At 41.2% G+C, this 20151-nt stretch overlaps 1 protein-coding gene across 4 annotated transcripts in view; it reads right to left on the bottom strand.

The window, feature by feature from the left end:
* Positions 1-488: 488 nt before the first annotated feature.
* Positions 489-20151, bottom strand: part of PIWIL4 (piwi like RNA-mediated gene silencing 4) — a 53863-nt gene continuing 34200 nt past the window's right edge. For all 4 annotated transcript variants that reach the window (XM_042460603.1, XM_042460606.1, XM_042460604.1 and 1 more), the window contains exons 13-21: positions 17997-18181; positions 12255-12327; positions 10377-10577; positions 9421-9524; positions 7683-7753; positions 5622-5778; positions 5008-5136; positions 2421-2568; positions 489-733 (exon numbers count right to left, since the gene is read on the bottom strand). In XM_042460603.1, the coding sequence (XP_042316537.1) occupies positions 617-733; positions 2421-2568; positions 5008-5136; positions 5622-5778; positions 7683-7753; positions 9421-9524; positions 10377-10577; positions 12255-12327; positions 17997-18181 (1185 nt within the window). In that variant the 3' untranslated portion in view covers positions 489-616. The remainder of the gene's footprint in view (positions 734-2420; positions 2569-5007; positions 5137-5621; positions 5779-7682; positions 7754-9420; positions 9525-10376; positions 10578-12254; positions 12328-17996; positions 18182-20151) is intronic.

Here is a 20151-nt window from a genome sequence, read left to right as displayed (position 1 = left end):
GACCTCTGCAGAGAATCCATTCTTATGCACTGTCTGAAGATTGCCCCGTGCTCCCCACTCAACAACCTACTTGCAACTTTCCTCTTTAGAGGGTGAGAAAGTGAACAACAGTAAGAAGCAACTGCATTTGCCCATTAGCCTCCAAATTCACTTGCTGGCATGCAAGAAGGAAAGGGCTGTATTCATTGTAAGTTCAGCAGAGACCTTTATATGATGGGGCAGAACACAACTGTAACTAAGCAGCAGCAGCTAGAAATAACAGGGAGGAGAAGGGGAACTCACTACTGGGCTCACACTGAGACTTTCTGGATCAAAAGCCACTAAAACATAAGATGGCAATGACTTACGTACACAAACCATGCCACACTACTTTGTTTTATGTATAACACAATATCCCCTAACCTGGCTAATACTGTGTCTAGAAATAAATAAAATCAAGAAAAATATTAATATACTGTGCCCAAGCAGACAATTACAAAAGCAAGTCATACAACCAAACAGTACATAACTTTAATTTTAAAAGCAACATTAAAGTGTTATAGGAACAAAAATCTTTTATGTGTGTCTGAATTAGCCTACTCTTCCTCCCCTCTTAACAACTGCCATCTCAACATCTTCACAAATAGAAAAGCTTGTCAGCAAGTTCCAGGCTTGGTTCTCTGTGGATACTTTGGCTCACCAAAAACGTCAATTTGCTAGCATATTGGCAAGGTGCTGGGACTCGGATTAGGCCCTACAGAACAAATAAAAGGAGTATATATCAGAGATCCTACCATTTGTGAAAACAAAAAGCTACTTCCAAGACCTCTGAAAATAATTTTTAAAATTTTATTAAAATATTTATATTTTATATCTATATTTTGTCTTAGGGTCTCAAAGCAGAATGTAACAAAACCAATTTAAAATAATTTAATTTAGTAAAGAATAATTTACAGATGAAAAGCACATTAAGCAACTTAACATGTTACTGTATATACTCATGTATAAGTCTAGAAATTTTAGTCAAAAAATTAACCCAGAAACCTGGGTTGACTTATCCACAGGTCAATGTAAATATTGTTCTTTAACTCTTATGGTAAAAAGGAACCATCCCCTGGTGAAAAGCAAGAGCATAATCTCTCCTGGAAGCACTGTCCCCACTTTATGCTCTCATCCCTCCAGCCTTTAGTATGAACACAGTTATGCCTGCTGAAATTTTTAACAGTTCTTTGGCATTGTTTTCCTTTGCTTCCTTCTTTAGATCCTTTGTCACATGCCCCTAAATTTTACCCTTGACTTATCCTAGGGTCATATCAAAACCCAGAATTTTGGCCCCAAAACCTGCCTTTGACTTATATATGAAGTCGACTTACAGTTGAGTATACATGATAAAACAAGACAGTTTATACTAGTTAGAACACTCCAAACAATTAGGCCCCAAAAGCTTTAGTAAAAGCCATATTTTATGTGGTTCTAGAATAACATGAGCATTGGCATCAACTGGAGCTCTAAGTCCTCCCACAGTGTATTGCCTGGATTCACAACATACGGAGGGCTTCTCCAGAAGATCTCAGATCTTAGGCAGACATATAGAGGAAAATGCATCCATTCAAGTATGAAATGCCAGTTCATGATTTTTTTTTTAACCAAGTGTTATCATTGTTTTAACAGTTCAAGTCGGGTAACAACAATTGCCTTTGGTGGATTGTATTTCTGGCACTGAGTGCCACAAAATATGCAGGCTGGAGGAGGGCACTACTGTATTTGAATCCACAGAGCAGCCTTCCCTAACCCAGTAGCCTGCAGATGCATTGGACTACAACTCTATCATATCAAGCCATCATGCATGTTCTGGCTGAGGATGACGGAGGAGTCTGATACCTTCAAGTGTGCCAGGTTAGGGAAAGGTGAATTCAGCCATTCCTTTCTAGAGTTGTGAATGAATGTCCCTTATTATAACCAATGTCTCTTATTTGGAGGCTGGAAGCCTTTTCGTTTTATGTAGACTAAACAAGATGCCAAAAAAAAAAAATCCATTTTGGAGTGTGAACTGCTCATAAAGACAGAAATGTGTGCATCATGTAATTTATGGATGTGGACAATATGTTAATTTCTCAGAGAAACACCTGTCTAGGTTTACTGAAATCAATACTTTCATTTGGCATTTAGGTAGAACATAAAACTTGTTAATCATTACTGATTTTCAACCCTTCACATCATGAATTTCAACTGTTGTTTTGAAAACCTGGCAACACTATTCCTTTTCCAACATTACATATGGTATGATCATAGAGCTAGAATTGACCCCAAGCAAGGGTCCCTTAGACTAAGCTTCTACCATACAGAAATACATATAGCAAAATCACTCCTGAATTAATCAGTCAGAGATAGGTTGGTGGGGAGCATTAGCAATGCTGATTGCATGAAACTGTGTTACTTACAGTCCAGTTGTAGTACAGGTGGCACATCTTATATGTGAGGCGCTGCATGTGGTCTGGCTTTAATCCATTATCATCATAGACAACATTGTAATACGTTGGGTTCACGGTACCTTGCCGTACTAGTTGGCTTATTAAGAAAAAGTCATACCTTTGGGGCAAAGTTAGAATTAATGGCAGGAAATAATGTAGTGTGTGCAAGTTAATGCTAGAGGTAAAGACACTGATTAGAGGATTCATATTACAGTAAGCATATATTAATTTAGTAGTCAACCAACCCTTCTTAAGGCATGTAAAGTAATAATTAAAACACATTTGCCTTCCACTGTTTCTTGTTATTTTCTTATATCACATACAGATGGAAAATCTTTTTTCCCCTAGCTTGTAACTACATTTTTATTGGGAAATGCTTTATGGTTTTACAAATTTGACAGGATGAAAGATATCAAATCGCTTCAGAGATTTTGAGATAGGAAACAATTTTAATGGGTACTAGAAAACCCCAGAACTTATTAATCAAAGGCACAATTTATTGCAAAAGCCTTGTGTGACTGCTACATGCATGAGATGATTATGTTGGATTGTGCCATGAGCAACCAATAGTGGGTTTCATAACAGATAGATTTCTACTCTGGTCTTTGAAAAATATACCACACATTTCCAGGAAGGCAGATGGACAGGGAGGCTGTCCAATTTTGAAACCCTAAATGCTGCACATTTTGAGAAAGGCACTCCAATGCTCAAAAAATGGCAGTTACATACATATGCAGATTCTGGCCCCATATCTTTCTCTCCCACTCTCCTCCTTAATCCCACTTCCCTATCCTATGCACAATTTAATAATTATAGCAATGCAATTTATTAAAGCAAGGAAAAGAAAAACAAAACAAAACAAACTGCTCCACTTGGGAATAGCAAGGGGGAGGGGAGAGAGAGGGAGACTGACACCACATGACTGTACAATGTCAGAACTGCTGTGGGAGAAATGTATTGCATGTGAAGACTAATGGCACAGCAGTGTGATTGGGATCTTATTGACAGGTTTTCCCCAGCAATGAAAAGATGCACTCCAACCACACTTCCAAGGCACAACGGTGAGTCTGAGGTGACAGTTTAATATGTATCACCAAAGGTGGTTATTTTCCCACTTTAATTGCAATTTAAAAGCTATGTGTGATCATCTCCTCAGACTCTACTGAATCTGGGCATCCCATCCTATCTGCTTTTTGTAATTAAAGGGAACCTATTGTGAACTATCTTGCCTAGCCCTTCCTGGCCACCTACCCATCTCAGTTCCTGGAACATGAAGCTTTGCAACATATGTATAAAGAAAACTCCTATTTGTCACAGTGTCCAGTGGATTTTGGTTGGCCAATGAAGGAATCGTTCTTTTGTGGATTTTGTTGCATTTTGCTACATGGCCAACACAGCTCCCCCTGAATAGGTTTCCTGCATTTGAAGATACCAAATTTTGCTGCAACAGGGGAAACTTTAACAAGAAGAAGCTAACGGACTAGGTTTTAACTCTTTGAGGTTTTTACCTCCAACAAAATCCCCACGTGGCCAAGAAGGGGAGTGGCCTCTGCCTGCATTGAGATCTATCTAGACCTTTTTAACTGTTAAATAACATTGGAGACAAAATGTAGGCTTTTGACTCTTGACATCATTACTTTTCTTCGGTATTATTTTTAATATATTTGCCCAATGAAGGAGCCAATGAAGCTTCAAAAGCTTGCATGATGTATTTTTTACATTTTGTTTGACCAATAAAAGCATCACTCTTTTGTAGATTTTGATTATTCAGATGTAATTCAGAACATCAGATCATTTGGGCAATAACATAAGCAAGTCTTCAACAGAGGGATTGTAGCTGAATAAGCAGTAAAGGAAAACACAGTTGGAAGCAGATGTTGTTGTGTGTCTTCAAGTCATTTCTGACTAATGGTGACTCTTAGGTGAACCCATCATGGGATTTTCTTGGCAAGATATGTTCATAAGGGGCTTCCTTTTGCTTTTCTCTGAGGCTGGGGGAATGTGACTTGCTCAAGGATTGCCCAGTGGGTTTCCATGGGCAAGCAGGGAAATGAACTCTGGTCTCCAGAGTTGTAGACCAATACTCAAACCACTATACCATGCTGCTTCTTGAAAGCAGAGAACAATGGGGCGAAAAAACCCTCAAACAAACTTTTCACAAAAAATCAAGATAAATTGCTGAAGGAATAGTAACAGGCCTTGATAGTTAGAGCAATTTGACTGTTTTCTCATCTGTCCTGCCTTCATCTGGAATGTAAACCAATACTCATGAAGAATGACTTCACTTCCTTCCTGTCAGTGCTCTTTGAGCTCTCTCTCGAGAAAGTATCCTTAGCATAGTATCTCAAATACATTTACTACCCTTAAACTAAGTTCTTATAATAAAGTTTATTTACTTTATTTCTCCTAAACTAGTATCTTTGTTCTTTAATAAGACCTCCCCTGCAGGCCCTGCAATCACTTTTTAAAGTGCTTGCTTAGCAAGTTTACAATCCCCTATTCAGCTGATTTGTAGCTGTTCGCCACTTGTTTTGATCTTATGCCAACGTATACTTGCCATTCAGGTCGAGTGGCCTCCATGTCAATAACTGTCCCAACAGGAGGATTTTGCAGGCTCCTGTTGGCTTCAGTGAAGAAGCGACAAAGGCTTTTCTTCCTAACCACCACCACAGACAGTCTGGGTCTTCTGATATGAAAGCAAAGAAATAAAGCGAGTAAGTAATTGGATGGTTAAGCTCTTATTTTTCACTTTCACTTGTGATAAAGGGCAGGGAAAGAAGAACGGGGTTTTTATTCTGTCTAGTTGTAATGGTTTTAATTTTGATGTATATTTTGTGTTTTTATTGCTTATTGTGTTGTTAACCGCCCTGATCTATGGAAGGGCGGTATAAAAATAAAAATTTTATTTATTATTATTTAACAATTTGTTATGAGATTGCATACCTGTGGCAGGATGTGTTTTTTATTGCTTTATTTTTATATAGTGTCATGTACATTGATGGTGCTATATAAATACATAATAACTATAACAAAAGAGGAGATTAAAAACTACTTTCTGGTCTCCTAATCATGGTCTGGATTAAGCACACATTGGGAGAATTGCATATGGAGGGTCTTGTGAAATTTGAACTATCTGCTGACAAGACAAATGGCAGAATGGAATTTATTTACCTGAAACCACCACTACATTCATTAAGAACACTCAGTAACTGTGGGACTTCATAGTCTACCACCATCCTCAGCTGCCCATCTCCGACGCCATCACGGTACACAATTATCCGTGCTGGCAGCTGTCCATTATTGCACTTCTGCCATTTGTTGATAGCGCCTACAAAATTGTAAGGAAATACAGAATGGAATCATGTGACAGGTCTCACATGTAAAAAAAAAACATAGGGAGAAGCTCACAATGTGAGATCCTAGCAGATCAGTCCCTGAGGAGCCAAGGGCTGCTATCACTTTTTGCACCTTGAAAATTAGTTACAGAACTTGGCTATTACTATGAAAACAGTTACAAAAGTGCATAATTTAAATATTTAGTAGCAATAGCAAGTACATTTCTATACTGCTTATCAGTGCACTTAAGCACTCTCTGATCGGTTTACAATGTGTAAGCTAATTGCCCCCAACAAGCTCAGGACTCATTTTAGCAACCTTGGAAGGATGCAAGCTTGAGTCGAGCCTGAGTCCTTGGTTGGTATTGAACTTGCAACCTTGCAGTTTGTGAGTGGCTGCAGTACAGGTATTTAACCACTACATCACCAGGGCTTAAATTACATTTAATTTTATATGTTATACAGTCGGCCCTTCTTATATGTGGATTTGCCATCTGCGAATTTGAGCATCCACGGATGGCAAATCGGGAAGTTGTTCCCAATGGCAGCGCGCGTGCACGCACACTGCCATTGGGGACAACTTCTTTCTCCTCCCTCCCCTCCCTCACTTCCCTTCCTCTTACTTACTTTGAAAGTCTCTGCGCAGCTGCTTGGCCTCTGCCGCCACCGCTGCAGGACAAGCCGGGTGGCAGCAGCAGCGGCCAAGCCTCAGCCTCCTCGCCGGTACCGTGAAAGGGCTCGATGGCATTGCTGGAGGCCTCTTGGCCTCCAACAGCACCATCACTGGGCCTTTCTGTGGCGGTGGAGGCATGGAGGAGGCTGGATGCCGGCGCTGGAGGCCTTGAAGGACTCCGGCGCGGCAGCTCTGCTTCCTTGCTGCCGCCGTGGGAAAAACCCGGTGGCAGTGCTGTTAGGGGCCAAGAGGCCTGCAGCACCACCATCGCGCCCTTTCACGGCAGCGGCGAGGAGGCCAAGGCTTGTCCAACGCCGACACCGCTGCCACCCGACTTGTCCTGCAGCGGCGGTGGTGGCAGTAGAGGCCAAGTAGCCGTGCTGAGACTTTCAAGGTAAATAAAAGGAAGGGAAGGGAGGGAGGCAGGGAGGGAGGGAGGCAGGGAGGGAGGAGAGGGGGGGGGGGCAGAGACTTTTGTCCCAATGGCGGCTGGGACAAATGGGACTTGAGCATACGTGGATTTTGGTATACGCGGGGGGGGATCTGGAACAGATCCCCCACGTATATCAAGGGCCCACTGTAGTACTAGTAGTCACCCAATCTTCTGGCCTAACTATCCTAAAGGCATCAGATCCTGATCGATCCTGGAAGCTAAGCTGTGTTAGCCCTGGTGAGTACTTGGATGGGACACCACCAATGAATACAGGGTGCTGTAGGCTACCTTCAGAAGAAGGAACTGGCAAACTACCTCTGAGTATTCCTTGCCTAACAAAACCCTATGAAATTCACAGGATGGCCATAAGTTGATGGACAACCTGAAGGCACACACATGCAAACGCACCTACAGAGCCACCTGTGCCTCTGATGCCACATGTTGAGCATGGGACACTTATAAATTAATATTCACAGGCCTAGACATGGCACAGAGCCAACCGAATACATTCGCCTGCCTTTCCAGCACTGTCAGCTGCCCAGCTCAGTGAACCAGAACCAAAAACAGTAAGAGTCATGGCGAATCAGAGCTATACATGTACAGGGAGAAGAACACATTATATTGGCAAACATGTGTTTCCCAAACACATCTACACAGAAGATTGCTACGGTCCACCCAGTATCAAAATGACAAAATTGGTCTCATTCAAAATTATTAGCCAATATTATGAATAGCCATGATTAGACTCTTAATAGCAAGGTATATTTCATTAATGTATACAATACTCCTACCTTCCATACAGATCTTTAAACAATCTGCAGTATTTGTTCCTGCATGTTGCATTACACAGTGAGAATACCACCTGATTGTGAAAGGAAAGAAAATTTGTTACAGAGCTCTTAAACAGCTATAACAATACAGGTTTATAAAACTCATTCTAAGGTCTATACTGCTCTATCGTCTCTGCTCTGCTCTATAGTATACTTGAGAGAACCAGTGTGGCAGTTTGAGTGTTGGGCTACAACCCTGGAGACCAAGGTCTGAATCCCTGCTTGGCCATGGTAACCCATTGGGTGACCATGGGCAAATCACACTTCTCAGCATCAGAAGAAGGCAAAGGCAAAAACCCCTCTCAACAAATCTTGCCAAGAAAACCCTGTGATGGGGTCACCTTACGTCAGAAACTGCTTAAAGGCACACAACAACAAATGCTATATACTACTCTCTACAAGGCTCTACTGCCTCTGCTGCTTTCATTGAGGCTGTATACACACCTACATCGCCCATTGTAGCATTTTTCAACCTGAGGCAACCAGACATGATGCACTATAATTCCTAGCACTCCTAGCTGATGCAGCCAATGAAAGATTTTGAGCTGGGGAAGCCTGTTTCAGAGAAAATGTCAATAGCACAGGGTTTTTTTCAAAGCTCAGGGGCCATCTGCCACTGATTCTTTCCATTTGTACAAATATGTAAATTGATTTAAAAGTATAACCAAACTTTCTTGGGGAAACAAATGGCAAATGAATAGTGATGTAGGCAATACTTTGCTCTTTTCTCCATAATAATTATTGGACTGGCAGGATATTGGTATTTGTCACATAGCACATTAAGGGCGCGTTCCCACTATGATTTAAAGCAAATCGCTGATCGGGTTATATATCATCGTTCCCATTTGAAACCAATTCCGATACTACTTTGATTGATTTCTGTCATGATAAAGCAAGGCAAATGCAAAAAACTTTTTCCAGACACTAGTTCCCTAGTGGTTCTTTTGGAAAGAATCGATCCCGAAGTGAGTTCAACAAGTGGGAACAACAGATCTGAATGGCATCATTCTGGAGGTGAGGGACTAATGGCAGAGGGGTGTTTGTCATCCCTCCTCAGTTTTTTGTAGATCCACCTTTCCCCCCTCTCTCAGCACTGCCTTTGTACATGTGGCGTGACCTATGGGCGCATGATATTTTAAAAAATTGATAGAAGATTCGATTAATTGATTTTGCAATTACTGGCAATCAGTGAGGCAAGTAGTTGCAAATTCAATGAATCGAATCTTCTATCATTTTTTTTTAATTGACAGAAGATTCGATTCACTGGTTTTGCAGCCACTTGCAATTACCCCAGCGATCCAACAGCAGCTCAGTGAGGCAAGTATGTAGTTGCAAAACCAATGAATCAAATCTTCTATCAATCCCCAAACTGGGCTGCCTGGGCTGTCGCTTACCTCACTAATGACGCACAGATGATTGACATACATTCTGAAGCAGCGCAAACTAGTGGAACAACAATCTTGCCAAAAAAGAAGTGATTACAAGGGGATAATAAAAAGATCCACTTTCATAATGGGAATGACGAACCTCTTAGAATCGATTTACCAACATGGAGCAAAGGTGAATCGCAAACTGGTTTAAATGTAAGTGGGAATGAGCCATAACACAGCAGCACACAGTAATGTAGGGTCAGTTTCATTTTACAAAGCAAGTACAGAAAACGTCTGAAAGGGCCCAGGTTAGGAAAGAAGAATCTTACCTAGTTATTGAAGTATTTATGCTGGCCACAAATCCGACAACTGAGGTTCCTTTGCTGACAGCATCTTTGTTGACATCAATGCCAGCCACCATCAGTGATTTTAGCTGTTAGAAAATAGTGAACTCAATCAGTGGCTAAGCACAGGTGATGGTATCTCTAGAGCAGTAGTGCTACCTATGATTCAACAACATCTGGTGTACAGCTATAGCTACAAAGCATCCTGGAACACATTTCCAGGATTGTGTGATGTAAATGTTTTATGTACTGTGGGATTCATATAGCATAAAAGAACATGGTGGTTTACGGAGGATATGGCTATTAATGGCTAAAAGTTGTAATGACTAAATAGCAGCTCCAGTATTGTAGCAGGACGCATCTCAGTGCCAGGGGAACATGAGCAGGAGGGGGCAGTGGCCCTTATGTTCTGCTTCTGAGCTTCCAATAAGCATCTAACTGGCCAATGACAAAACTGAATGCTAGACATCTGGAAACTGAGTTTGGTCTTATTCAGCATGACTGTTAAATCCTGATGGTGGGCAAAAGATGGGTGCCAGTAGTCATCAGAAGCAGCTGCTTGTCTCCTTATTTCATCCTTTGGTCATCCTGCTTTCTATTATCATTCCTTTTTTGCATTGTTATTGCTCATACTCATACCTTGTTGTTGTGTCTATCCACCTGTAATGTAGTCTTCCTTTTTATATACCACATAACTACCATTATTCTACTCAGTGGGAAACACTTGCAAGCTCCTGTATAATGAGGCATGCTAAAACATCCTCCAGTGAGCAGATGCACTGGCACACCATGCAAAGCTAGAAATTCCCACAGCATCGAGAAAGCAGTTTATTAATATTAAATAGATTTAAATGTCAAACAAAATGCTGACAGTAACTCTCTGCACCTGCTTTGTTTGAATGCAAAGAAAGAAAAAATAAGATATAAACACAGTTACTTACTGGTATCTCAACTGCCCACAGCTCTCCGCCAACCTTACAGGCAATCTGCAGAGCAATTTTTGTAGCCACACTCATCATCATTCCTTGCTTGCTCAGGGTACGAGCAAGTACACACTGACTAGGAACAGGCTGCTCAAGACTAACAAACTTCTTTACCGAATCGTAACAGTCCTTCTGATTAGAGGGCAACAGACACAGCACCTACAAATGGGCAACAGGATATGCATAACCAGTATGCAAGGGGATCGTGCACCACCTTTGAGACTAACTGTGTAAAAGATGTTGTAGCAAGAGCTTTACAAACCTGGTCTATTCCCTCACAAATACATGTAGCCATAAGCAGTCACATATATAACAAGTGATAAAGCAGGCTTGTATAACCCATGCTGGAACTCTGAGGAGTATTACAAAAGAATTCTGCAGATTTCTCTAACATGTACATTTTATTCAAATCGTGGGATTCACTTTTTTTCCTGGCATTAAATGTGGTTGTTGTTGTTGTGCACGTGCAAGTAGTTTCCAATTTATGGCAATCCAACGATGAACCCATCATAGGGTTTTCCTGGCAAGATTTGTTCAGAGGGTGTTTGCCTTTGCCTTTCTTTGAGGAGATTATCAGATAGATGAAAAAGGGGAAAGAAAAAGGCATACTCCTGGGATAATTATGTTATCGGTTGGGAGATGACATCACACTCAATCAGCAGTTCTCCCAGGAAGAGCCAGCAATTATCTGGGAAATCCCATGAATAATTTTTTCCAATACCTCACCTGAAGCGCAATTGCAAGGGTGCAAAAGCTAATCACTCTTCAATTGCGGTATTGGGGAAGCAACCCTGGCATTTTAAAAGCGCTGTGGGCAGCATTGGCGTCTTTACATTTGAAAGCGGCTGTGAGCAGCAATTAGGGAACTTTGAATTTTAACTGGGCTCCAGGAAGCAGCCCAGGATCTTTAAAATTTAAAGGGCTGCAGAAAGCAGCTCAGGAACTTTAAAAATGAAATGGCGCTTGCACACAACAATCCATTCCAATGTAATATTGATTCATTCACTGAATTGTGCAAAAATCAATCACACAGTTCTATGGGTTTTGTCCTGCATTGTCACGCAAGACAATGTGTGAAAATACTGAGCACTATAGAACTATTTTTTTTTCACTACCGCAATTATTGCTGAATTGGCCCCTGTGTGATAATCCCATGAGTCTGAGAGTATGAACCCTGGTCTCCAGAGTCCTAATCCAACACCCAAACCACTACACTGCTTAGGCTCACTAAATCTGGTTAAACCCCAGAAAAGCACTTTCCATGTGAAGAATATAGATCCCTTAATTTCTCGTGTTCAAGCTAAAATACCTCACTTACCCACAAGATGGAAATATAAGGAGCGAAACATAAGGTTTATAGAAACAAACAAACAATTAGGGGGGGAACTAAACCAGGGTGGGGGTTAAACTCAAAGATCGCACTGAGGACAATGTGGGCTTACTGGTTCCAGAATGCCATGTGAATGTGGGAGGTATGGGGGAAATAATTTTTTTAGGGGAATGGAATGGAGTGCCTGGAATACTGAACAGCAGCCCTCCATACTATATATTGTTGCAGATCTTACTTGTTCTATGTATTGCATAATATATATAGCCCTTGATATATTAGCAAGATATTCCATGAAGGATGTATAGTTTGTATGAGGGGGAGGCTAGCATCTGCTGACAAGGTGGATACCCACAAGGCAGTAGGAGCTCGCTGTCTCTCTCTTTCTGTGTGTACACGTGCATGCATGTGTAAATGCACCTCCTTTGCTGTTTTCCCTGGTAGAAACACTTTTCAACTTTTCTTTCTTTTCTCACTTCGAGTCCATTTAAAAAGCAATGCATACGCACCAGCTGTAGCTCAGGATTCACATGCTGCTGCAGGACTCGCACAAAGGCCATGGGGCTATCTGGGACTTGCACACTTCAGACAAATAAAATAAAATAAAATAAAATAAATGCATCTTTCAGAACAGAGCAAACTGTTGACTTGTCAGAGAAAATTCAGTTTAAGACAAAACTCATCTGCATTTTCTGGACCCCTTTGTTATTTCTGCAGGCATTAATGAGCAAAATTACTTTACAATGGTCCAGAGGAAGGATGGAGAGGTAGGTTATAGAACTACACTGTATACATGAAACCAAGGAAAATGTCACAAAACAGTGAATTTTGTGGTGATGGGGAATCCCCTAAGACCACAACAGTGAAATAGCTTTATTAATACCATTTAACCAATGATGGCTTTGGGATTAATACTTTTGAAAGGGGTCCTTGGAAGTACAACTCTCCTCCACTCAATGTATAGAGTGTATGGAGATAGACTGTTGGCTTACAATGTATTTTGGGGGCCTCCTCAGCACCTGCAAATCAGAGCAACTGAAGGGATAAACCTTTTGCTTTTATTCACCATTTTGAAGGACTGAAGCAGACTAGAATCACAGCACAGTGCATCTCCCTGGAGTTTATCACACAGGAGGAATTTCTCTTAATTTTGAATGAAAAGAAAGTGGGGCCAGAACGCATTCATGTGAATTCGCTAGTTCAGCGAATTTATGTGAATTCAAATGGACTTCCTATTGCCTGAAAATAGCTTGCACTGTCTGAAATTGCATGTGGTAGTCTATAACGCAATAACGTGAAACCCCATTATTGTGTTCGCACTGACTTCCCATTGCCCGAAATTGCATGTGGTAGTCTATCATGTAATAACGTTAAACCCCATGATTGCGTTCAGATTGCCATTGGATTATACTTCCAATTTCCCTTGTCTGATAAACTCCCCTGTCTCCAAGTCTGGAAGTGGAAGGGGATGCAAAGGACTGTTGGTGTCATGGTTACTGACTTTTTGAAGTATGCTGCAGGGTCAGAGAGAAGAGTCTGGTGAACAGAAGTTGTGAACATTAATGGTTGTATAACAAACAGGACTGGCCCAAAACATCTTGTTGCCTTGAGACAAAGATGAAAATGGCATTCTCCATTTCCAAAGTACATACTACCAAAAAGTGACTGTCAAGTTATTTCCCGATAAAGAAAACCCCACAAATATCTCTCACCATCCCTGCTACTTAAACACAATAGCACTGAATTAAAAAGAGTCACGTCTGTTTCTCTTTCATGACAACCAAAAATCAGCCATTTAAAGTGGAAAGGAAAAGTGAGAGAACAAGCCAGCAAATGATGCTGTTAAAGTAAGAAAGAAGGAGATGCTGCTTTTTCCCAGGAAGGATCACATGGTATAGGGCTGCAGATCACATGTTTACCAGAAGATACGGGCAATGTGGGAATGAAGAGAAGGAGGAGTTTGAAAAAGAATACACATGTCATGGGAGGTGCGGAAAAGCAGCAGCAACACTTTACACTAAGGGAAAGTAACACAAAAGAAGCTAGAGAACTTTAAATTGATGCTTCTTAAAGAGCTAAAGAAAACCTACTTTAAGGAGTGGTCATGTGAACTGTTACTTGTCTTTCCTGATTTTTGCAAGTGTCACAAGGAAATAAAGAAACACCACTGAGACATTGACCAATATCAGCAGAAGTTGTGATCATTCTCTCTGGTTACAGAGCATGGCTGTGTATATGTGCCTTCAAGTCATCTGCCAATGTATTTATTTATTGAAATTATACAGTATGCCACCTTTCTTATGGAAATGGACCCAAGGCAGCTCACAGGCAAAAACAGTTTAAAAATGTATGACACCAACAGTCCTTTGCATCCCTTCCCTGTTTCAGACTTGGAGACAGGGAGATGTACTGTGCTGTGATTCCAGTCTGCTTCAGTCCTTCAAAATATAATAATTAAAATCATTTCAATAAAACAATGTAAAATTGCATAAAACCCTCCGAAAAGCAAATTAAACACACACACACACACACACACACACACATCATATACAAGCCTCCTTGATGATGATTATATATTAAAATCCTGCTTGAACAAAAATATCTTTGTCTGTCAGCAAAAGGAAAGCCGGAGGGGGGGAGCCTAGCCTCCTCATAAAAATGTTCCAGAGGAACTTTATTTTAATGGATTATTTTAGTTCTTAATGAGTTTAATTGATGTTTTAGGGGAGGGAGGGAATAACTGGAATATTATGCACATTGTGTATTGCATGTATTGCATGGACTTTTAATTGTAAGCTGCCTCAACTGTCTTTTGACAGAGAGGCGGGGTAAAAATAAAGCATTTATTTATTTATTGGAACAGCCCCTGAGAAGGCTCTCTCTTGTGGCCTCATCAAGTGAGCCTGTGATGGTGGTGAGACCAAGAGAAAGCTTTCCCCTGAAGATCTTAGAACCCTAGCAGGTTCTTAGGGGGAGGAGATACAGTCTTTCAGATACTCTAGACATAGGCCATATAGGACTCAATGAAGGAGGTGCGGAAAACAAACAGCAAACGCTTCTCTGGTCTGAGACCAAAACTGAACTTTCTGACCTCCTGGTAAAACGCTATGGCTCTTATCTAAAAAGGTCAATTGTAATATAGAATTCCACATCTGGGACTCCACTACAGTTTCCCTATCTCTAACCCCAAGACACACTGTTGAACTACAACTGCCCTCCTTCATGACCATTCAATTGCTAGTTTAGAGTGAGGACTGGAAAGGTGTCTGGCTATGACCCCATAACCAAATACAGACTGAAGGTATCTTCTGGTCTAAAGGGCAAATTCCTTTCTGCACAGATCCCCTGGTGTAGTAAACATTTAGGACATTATCACAGAAGCATCATTCTCACTGCAATCACACAGAAAATGGATCCTATAGATTTCTGTGGGCAATGTCACTGGTCTGTGTCCAGTGTCTATAGGAACACCGCCAGACATTCCACCAAACCCCCCCCCCCCATCCATCAGCAACAGAACAGCTGAGGAGGGTACTGCAGCACAATGATGGGTCCTGGAGGGTGCACTCTGAATACTGTGGAGGGTGGAAGAGAATATTAACTCCACAACCACCATGAATCATGCATGTGTAAGGTGGACTTATGCCTCCATGTGGCACTAACAATGTGCTAGTCTAACAGTGTTCACTGTCCAAGAATACATTCCCATAATGAAGAATAGTGGTGGCAGCCTCTGATGTTGAGGCCCTCAGTAGAGATTGGAAAACTGGTCAGGATTGATGGCAAGATGATCAGAGCCAAATACAGGGCAATTCTAGAGGAAAACCTGCTTTGGTTTGCAAGAAACCTGGAACTATCGCTGAGATTCACATTCCAGCAGGGAAAAGACCCTAAACACATAGCCAAAGTAATACTGGAGTGGTTTAAGAACAAGTATTTGGATGACTTATTGGTGACCCCATGAATTTTTTAAATAGGTTTTCTTAGACAAGGAATATTCAGATATCATTTCCCCCATTTCTTCCTCTGAAATATAGCCTACAGCACCTGATATCTATTGGCAATCTCCCATCCAAGTATGAACCATGGCTGACACTGCTTAGCTTCCAAGGTCAGACAGGATCTGGTGCCTTTATAGTATTTAGGAGCATAGCCAAATGTTCTTCTGATCTCACTCTCCATTCTTCAAAAGTCAGGGAATGGCTGTTCAGATGGGAAACTGTTTCCTTCTTATCTGTTGACCACTTGACAGCCTGCTCTAGCGAATTTGCAATATACTTTGCAGATAAAATTAGTCAGATTCACTCTGATTTGAACTCTGTAGTTGAGATAGATACAGTGGGTATAATATTGGTGCCTGCTTGTCCTCTATTATTGGATACATTTCAATTTATGCAGCCTGATGATGTGGACAGGATCCTTGGAGAGGTGACAGCCACCACATGTATACTGGATGCTTGCCCTACCTGGCTTCTGAAAGCAGTTAGACAGTTGGTTTTGGTGAAACTCTCAGCAGCTTTCAGCACCATCAAAATAATATCCTTCTGCACTGCTTCTCTGGTATGGGAGTTGAGGATGTAGTGTGATGCAGTGGGTCTGGTCTTTCTTGGACGAGTGAACTTAGAAGGTGGTGTTGGATGTTTGATCCCCAGGCCTGTGGGGTCCCTCAGGTTTCTGTTTTGACCCCTATGCTGTTTGACAATACATCTACATGAAACTGCTAGGAAAAGTCTGCTGGGTAAGGGTTTTAGGGTGTGGTGTAATGTTACCCACCTCTACCTCTCCTTCCCATCTTATTTCCCATCTTATTTCCAAGAAAGTTGTCTTAGTACTGAACCAATGTTTGTTGTTAGTAATGAGGGCAATGAAATTGAAACTTAAAACAGACAGGACAGAGTCTGGGACAATTGAAAGGCAGCTCAAGAAATTGTGATGCCATATGTGCTAGATGGTTACACTCCCATTCACAGCTTGGGTGTAGCCAGCCCTTTGTATCCAGGGGGGCCCTCCATTTCAGACCCCCCGTGGATGTCCAAAACCTCAAGACCTCATGTCCCTTGGTTTTAATGGCAATGCATTATGTGCACAGCTGCAGAGGCCTGCATGCACCGCTATTGGGGTAACTGGGGCAGAGGCATCCACGGATGCTCAAATCTGTGAATTGCAAGCCTGCAGTTGGGGAGGGCAAACTGTACTCCTGGACTCATATCTGAGCCTAAACGCTCAGGTTTCAGTACTGGCCCAAAGAGCATTTGCTCATCTAAATTAGTGCACCAGCTGCATCCGTTCCTTGAGATGTCGGATCTAGCTACGGCGACACAAGCCTTGATTATAGCCCTTTTGTACTACTGCAACACATTCTAATATGGGGCTGCCTTTGGAAACTGTTTGGAAACTTCAATGGGTCTACAATGCTGTGGCCAAAACAGTGACTGGGCCAGTTATAGGGAGCATATAACTCCCTTATTTAAATAGTTTTACTGGCTGCAGGTTCATTTTTGAGCATGTTTCAAAGTGCTGATCATGACCAACAAAGACCTATAGCTTAGGTTCAGACTAAAAGACACTATCTCCAATATGAACCTACAGGAGTTCTAAAATCTTAAGGGGAAGGCTTTCTTAGTAAGGACATGAGAGACAGCCTTCTCAGTGGCTGCTCTGACCCTCTGGAATTCCCCTCTGTGGGAGGCTAGGCTGGCCCCTCCGTGCTTTCCTTTTGATGATAGACAAAAACCTTTTAGTTTAAGCAGGTTTTTAATACATAATTGTTCCCAGGAAAGTTTCTTACTGAGGTGCCTACTTTATTTGTTTATTTTTGCATGTGTCTTATATAATATTATACTGTTTTAAATACGATTGTAATTGTTTTAAAATTATATTGTTAGGTTTTAACTGATTTTGTTTTGTGAGCCGTCTTTGGTCCCATTCCAGGAGAAAGGCAGCATATAAATGAAATAAATGAATAAACAAATAAATTCAAGAGAGCTATCACAGCAAAATCTTGAGTCCTGGGGGTGGAGGGTGGGGAGTCATAGCTGACTTTAACATCTGAAATTGTTACACTATGCTGGGCAATGTAGAATTGCAGCCTTGGTGTATTTCACAATCCTACACATGAACCACAATAAAATGATAAGTTCGCCATAAGCCAGAAATGATTTGAAGTCACACAACAAACAAAAATGAAGAGGGTTGAGGAATTATTTTTTTTTAAAGGAAGAAAAAGAAGTGTGTCATGTAATATAACTCACACTCTGGGATTTTCCATGTTAAAGCCCATAGGGCCTCCCACTCTTCTCAAACAGGTCACAAAGTTATGGGCTAGCTCCATGTTCCTTATAGTGCATACCACTATCCAGTTCTCCAAAGGTGCCACTCCAATTATTTTCATATTGCGCATATCTCTGAGCCAGTCACCAGCATTCATTGGCATACACTGTAAGATTAAAAACAAAGCAACAGCAAATAAATCAGTATCTCAAGGCTGGAAGATTGTGAATGAATTATGTACTAATGAACACTTTAAATTCTATTTCAGGTGGCTAGCTTTAAATTCTACATAAATTCAACATTTCCATCTAAAATATAACACACAAACAGATAAGCAAACGCCACAATGCACAGACGATACTGCCTGCTTTTAGTTGATTGTGAAAATGCTCTAGTTTGAAATACTTTCCCCATAAAGCTACAAGCCTAAACACATTCACTAATGAGACAACTCCATTACACATACTGGGGTTAGCTTCCAAATAAACATGCACACGATTGTGCTAGGAGAGTTATAATAATGGGCATATTTATAGTAGAACTGAGCACCAACCTGAGATGTAAAGTGCATGTGTATATAACTCTGGCCTCCTTGGGGAGGGTGAAAATGCCAGTTGACTTTATGCAATTAATGTGCATGTATTTGTGTACGACAAATACTAGGGTGAATAGCATCAAGAATGTGGTGGATGGGTAGAGAAGGAAGAGTTTAACCCCTTTTCTTCTCTTCTAGTCCCAGTTACAATTATCACAATATTGTTTAAATCTAGACAGAGAAGGCTTCCTTGTTGGCTGATACAAAGAACATCTTTAGAGGAAACAGAAGGGAATTTTCACTGGGACCATGACAAGGGAAAGGAGGATGAAATAGATTTTAAGATGGGCTATAAAAGTGGGATACAAATTAAACAGGCAGGCAGACAAACATATGTAAGTCTCGTTTTCCTGATTTCCTCCAGATCTTCAGTTTCAATGCTCCATTCATCAGCTGACATTTACACTATAAGTGGTCTCCAAGATGGCTGAGTGGGAGGAGTCATCAAAGACTTGTCTTCAGCTATCATGAGATCATGTGGTTCTTTCTGCCTGACTCTGGAGGGTGATGGGAATATAACCCAAGTTATGTGGATTCTTCCTCTTACCAACCAAGAGAATATAGGAATACTAACCTAATTAACATGCAGTCCTGCCCACTGTCTATGAACAGGAAAGGTCTCCCACCCATGAAACCTCTCACATTTGTGTTTTGTGTTAAATATTGATCTGGCATATCAAACATTGACCAGACTGCAGTCAAGAAATAAGAAAAAGACTAGGAATGAGAAGGGCAGCTATGGTGTTTATCACACTGAGGTTTTTGCAGCTTTTTGCAGCTCAGTTCTGACGTGACTGTGGGTCCAATGATGTAAATTCATGCGATAACATGATGTGTTATCACACGTGATTCCTTTCTATGGGGGCTCTTTCCATGGGGCTTTGGCAGTGAATCCAAAGTGACTCCTCATTTTGATGAATTTGGAAAAAAGTGAATTCACATAATTCGCTTCCAAGCTCACTTTGATTTCACTCTGAATTGGTTTGGTGTGGAATGCAACTTTGCTTCTGCTCTGGTACACCACCACAACCCCCCCCCCGAGTTGCAAATTTCCCATGATGCAGTGCTGCAATTTCCCCCCATTTCCTTTCAGTGGTCCTTTCGCTTTCAGGGCAACTTTCAGGGCAACTCATTTTTTTGGAATATATACATGTGTGTATGTGCGTGAACGTGAATATACAGATATGTATGTGTATATCTATCTGTCTGTCTGTGTGTGTGTGTGTGTGTGTTGAAATTGCTGAAATGGAAGGGAAAATAAAAAAGGGGATGAAGAAGACACAGAAATATTCACGAGACAAATAGTCATACAATCACGCGAAACAGGGAAAAAGAACTTGCGCCCCTTTTTACCCCAGAAACATACAAGGTCACGATGTGTTCAGACCCCCACTGAGCATGCGCAAAGGTGCCGATTCGAATAGTTGAATCCACATAGTATGCACCGGTGTGGTAATACAATTTGCACTCACTCTGCTTTGTGTGAATCCGCATCACGTGACTTGCTAGGAAAGGTAGAGGGTAGAAGAAAGAGAGGAAGA

The sequence above is a fragment of the Sceloporus undulatus genome, chromosome 3 (genome assembly GCF_019175285.1).
Source record: "Sceloporus undulatus isolate JIND9_A2432 ecotype Alabama chromosome 3, SceUnd_v1.1, whole genome shotgun sequence".
Classification (NCBI taxonomy): Eukaryota; Metazoa; Chordata; class Lepidosauria; order Squamata; family Phrynosomatidae; genus Sceloporus; species Sceloporus undulatus.
This window is presented reverse-complemented; position numbering and strand designations above follow the sequence as displayed.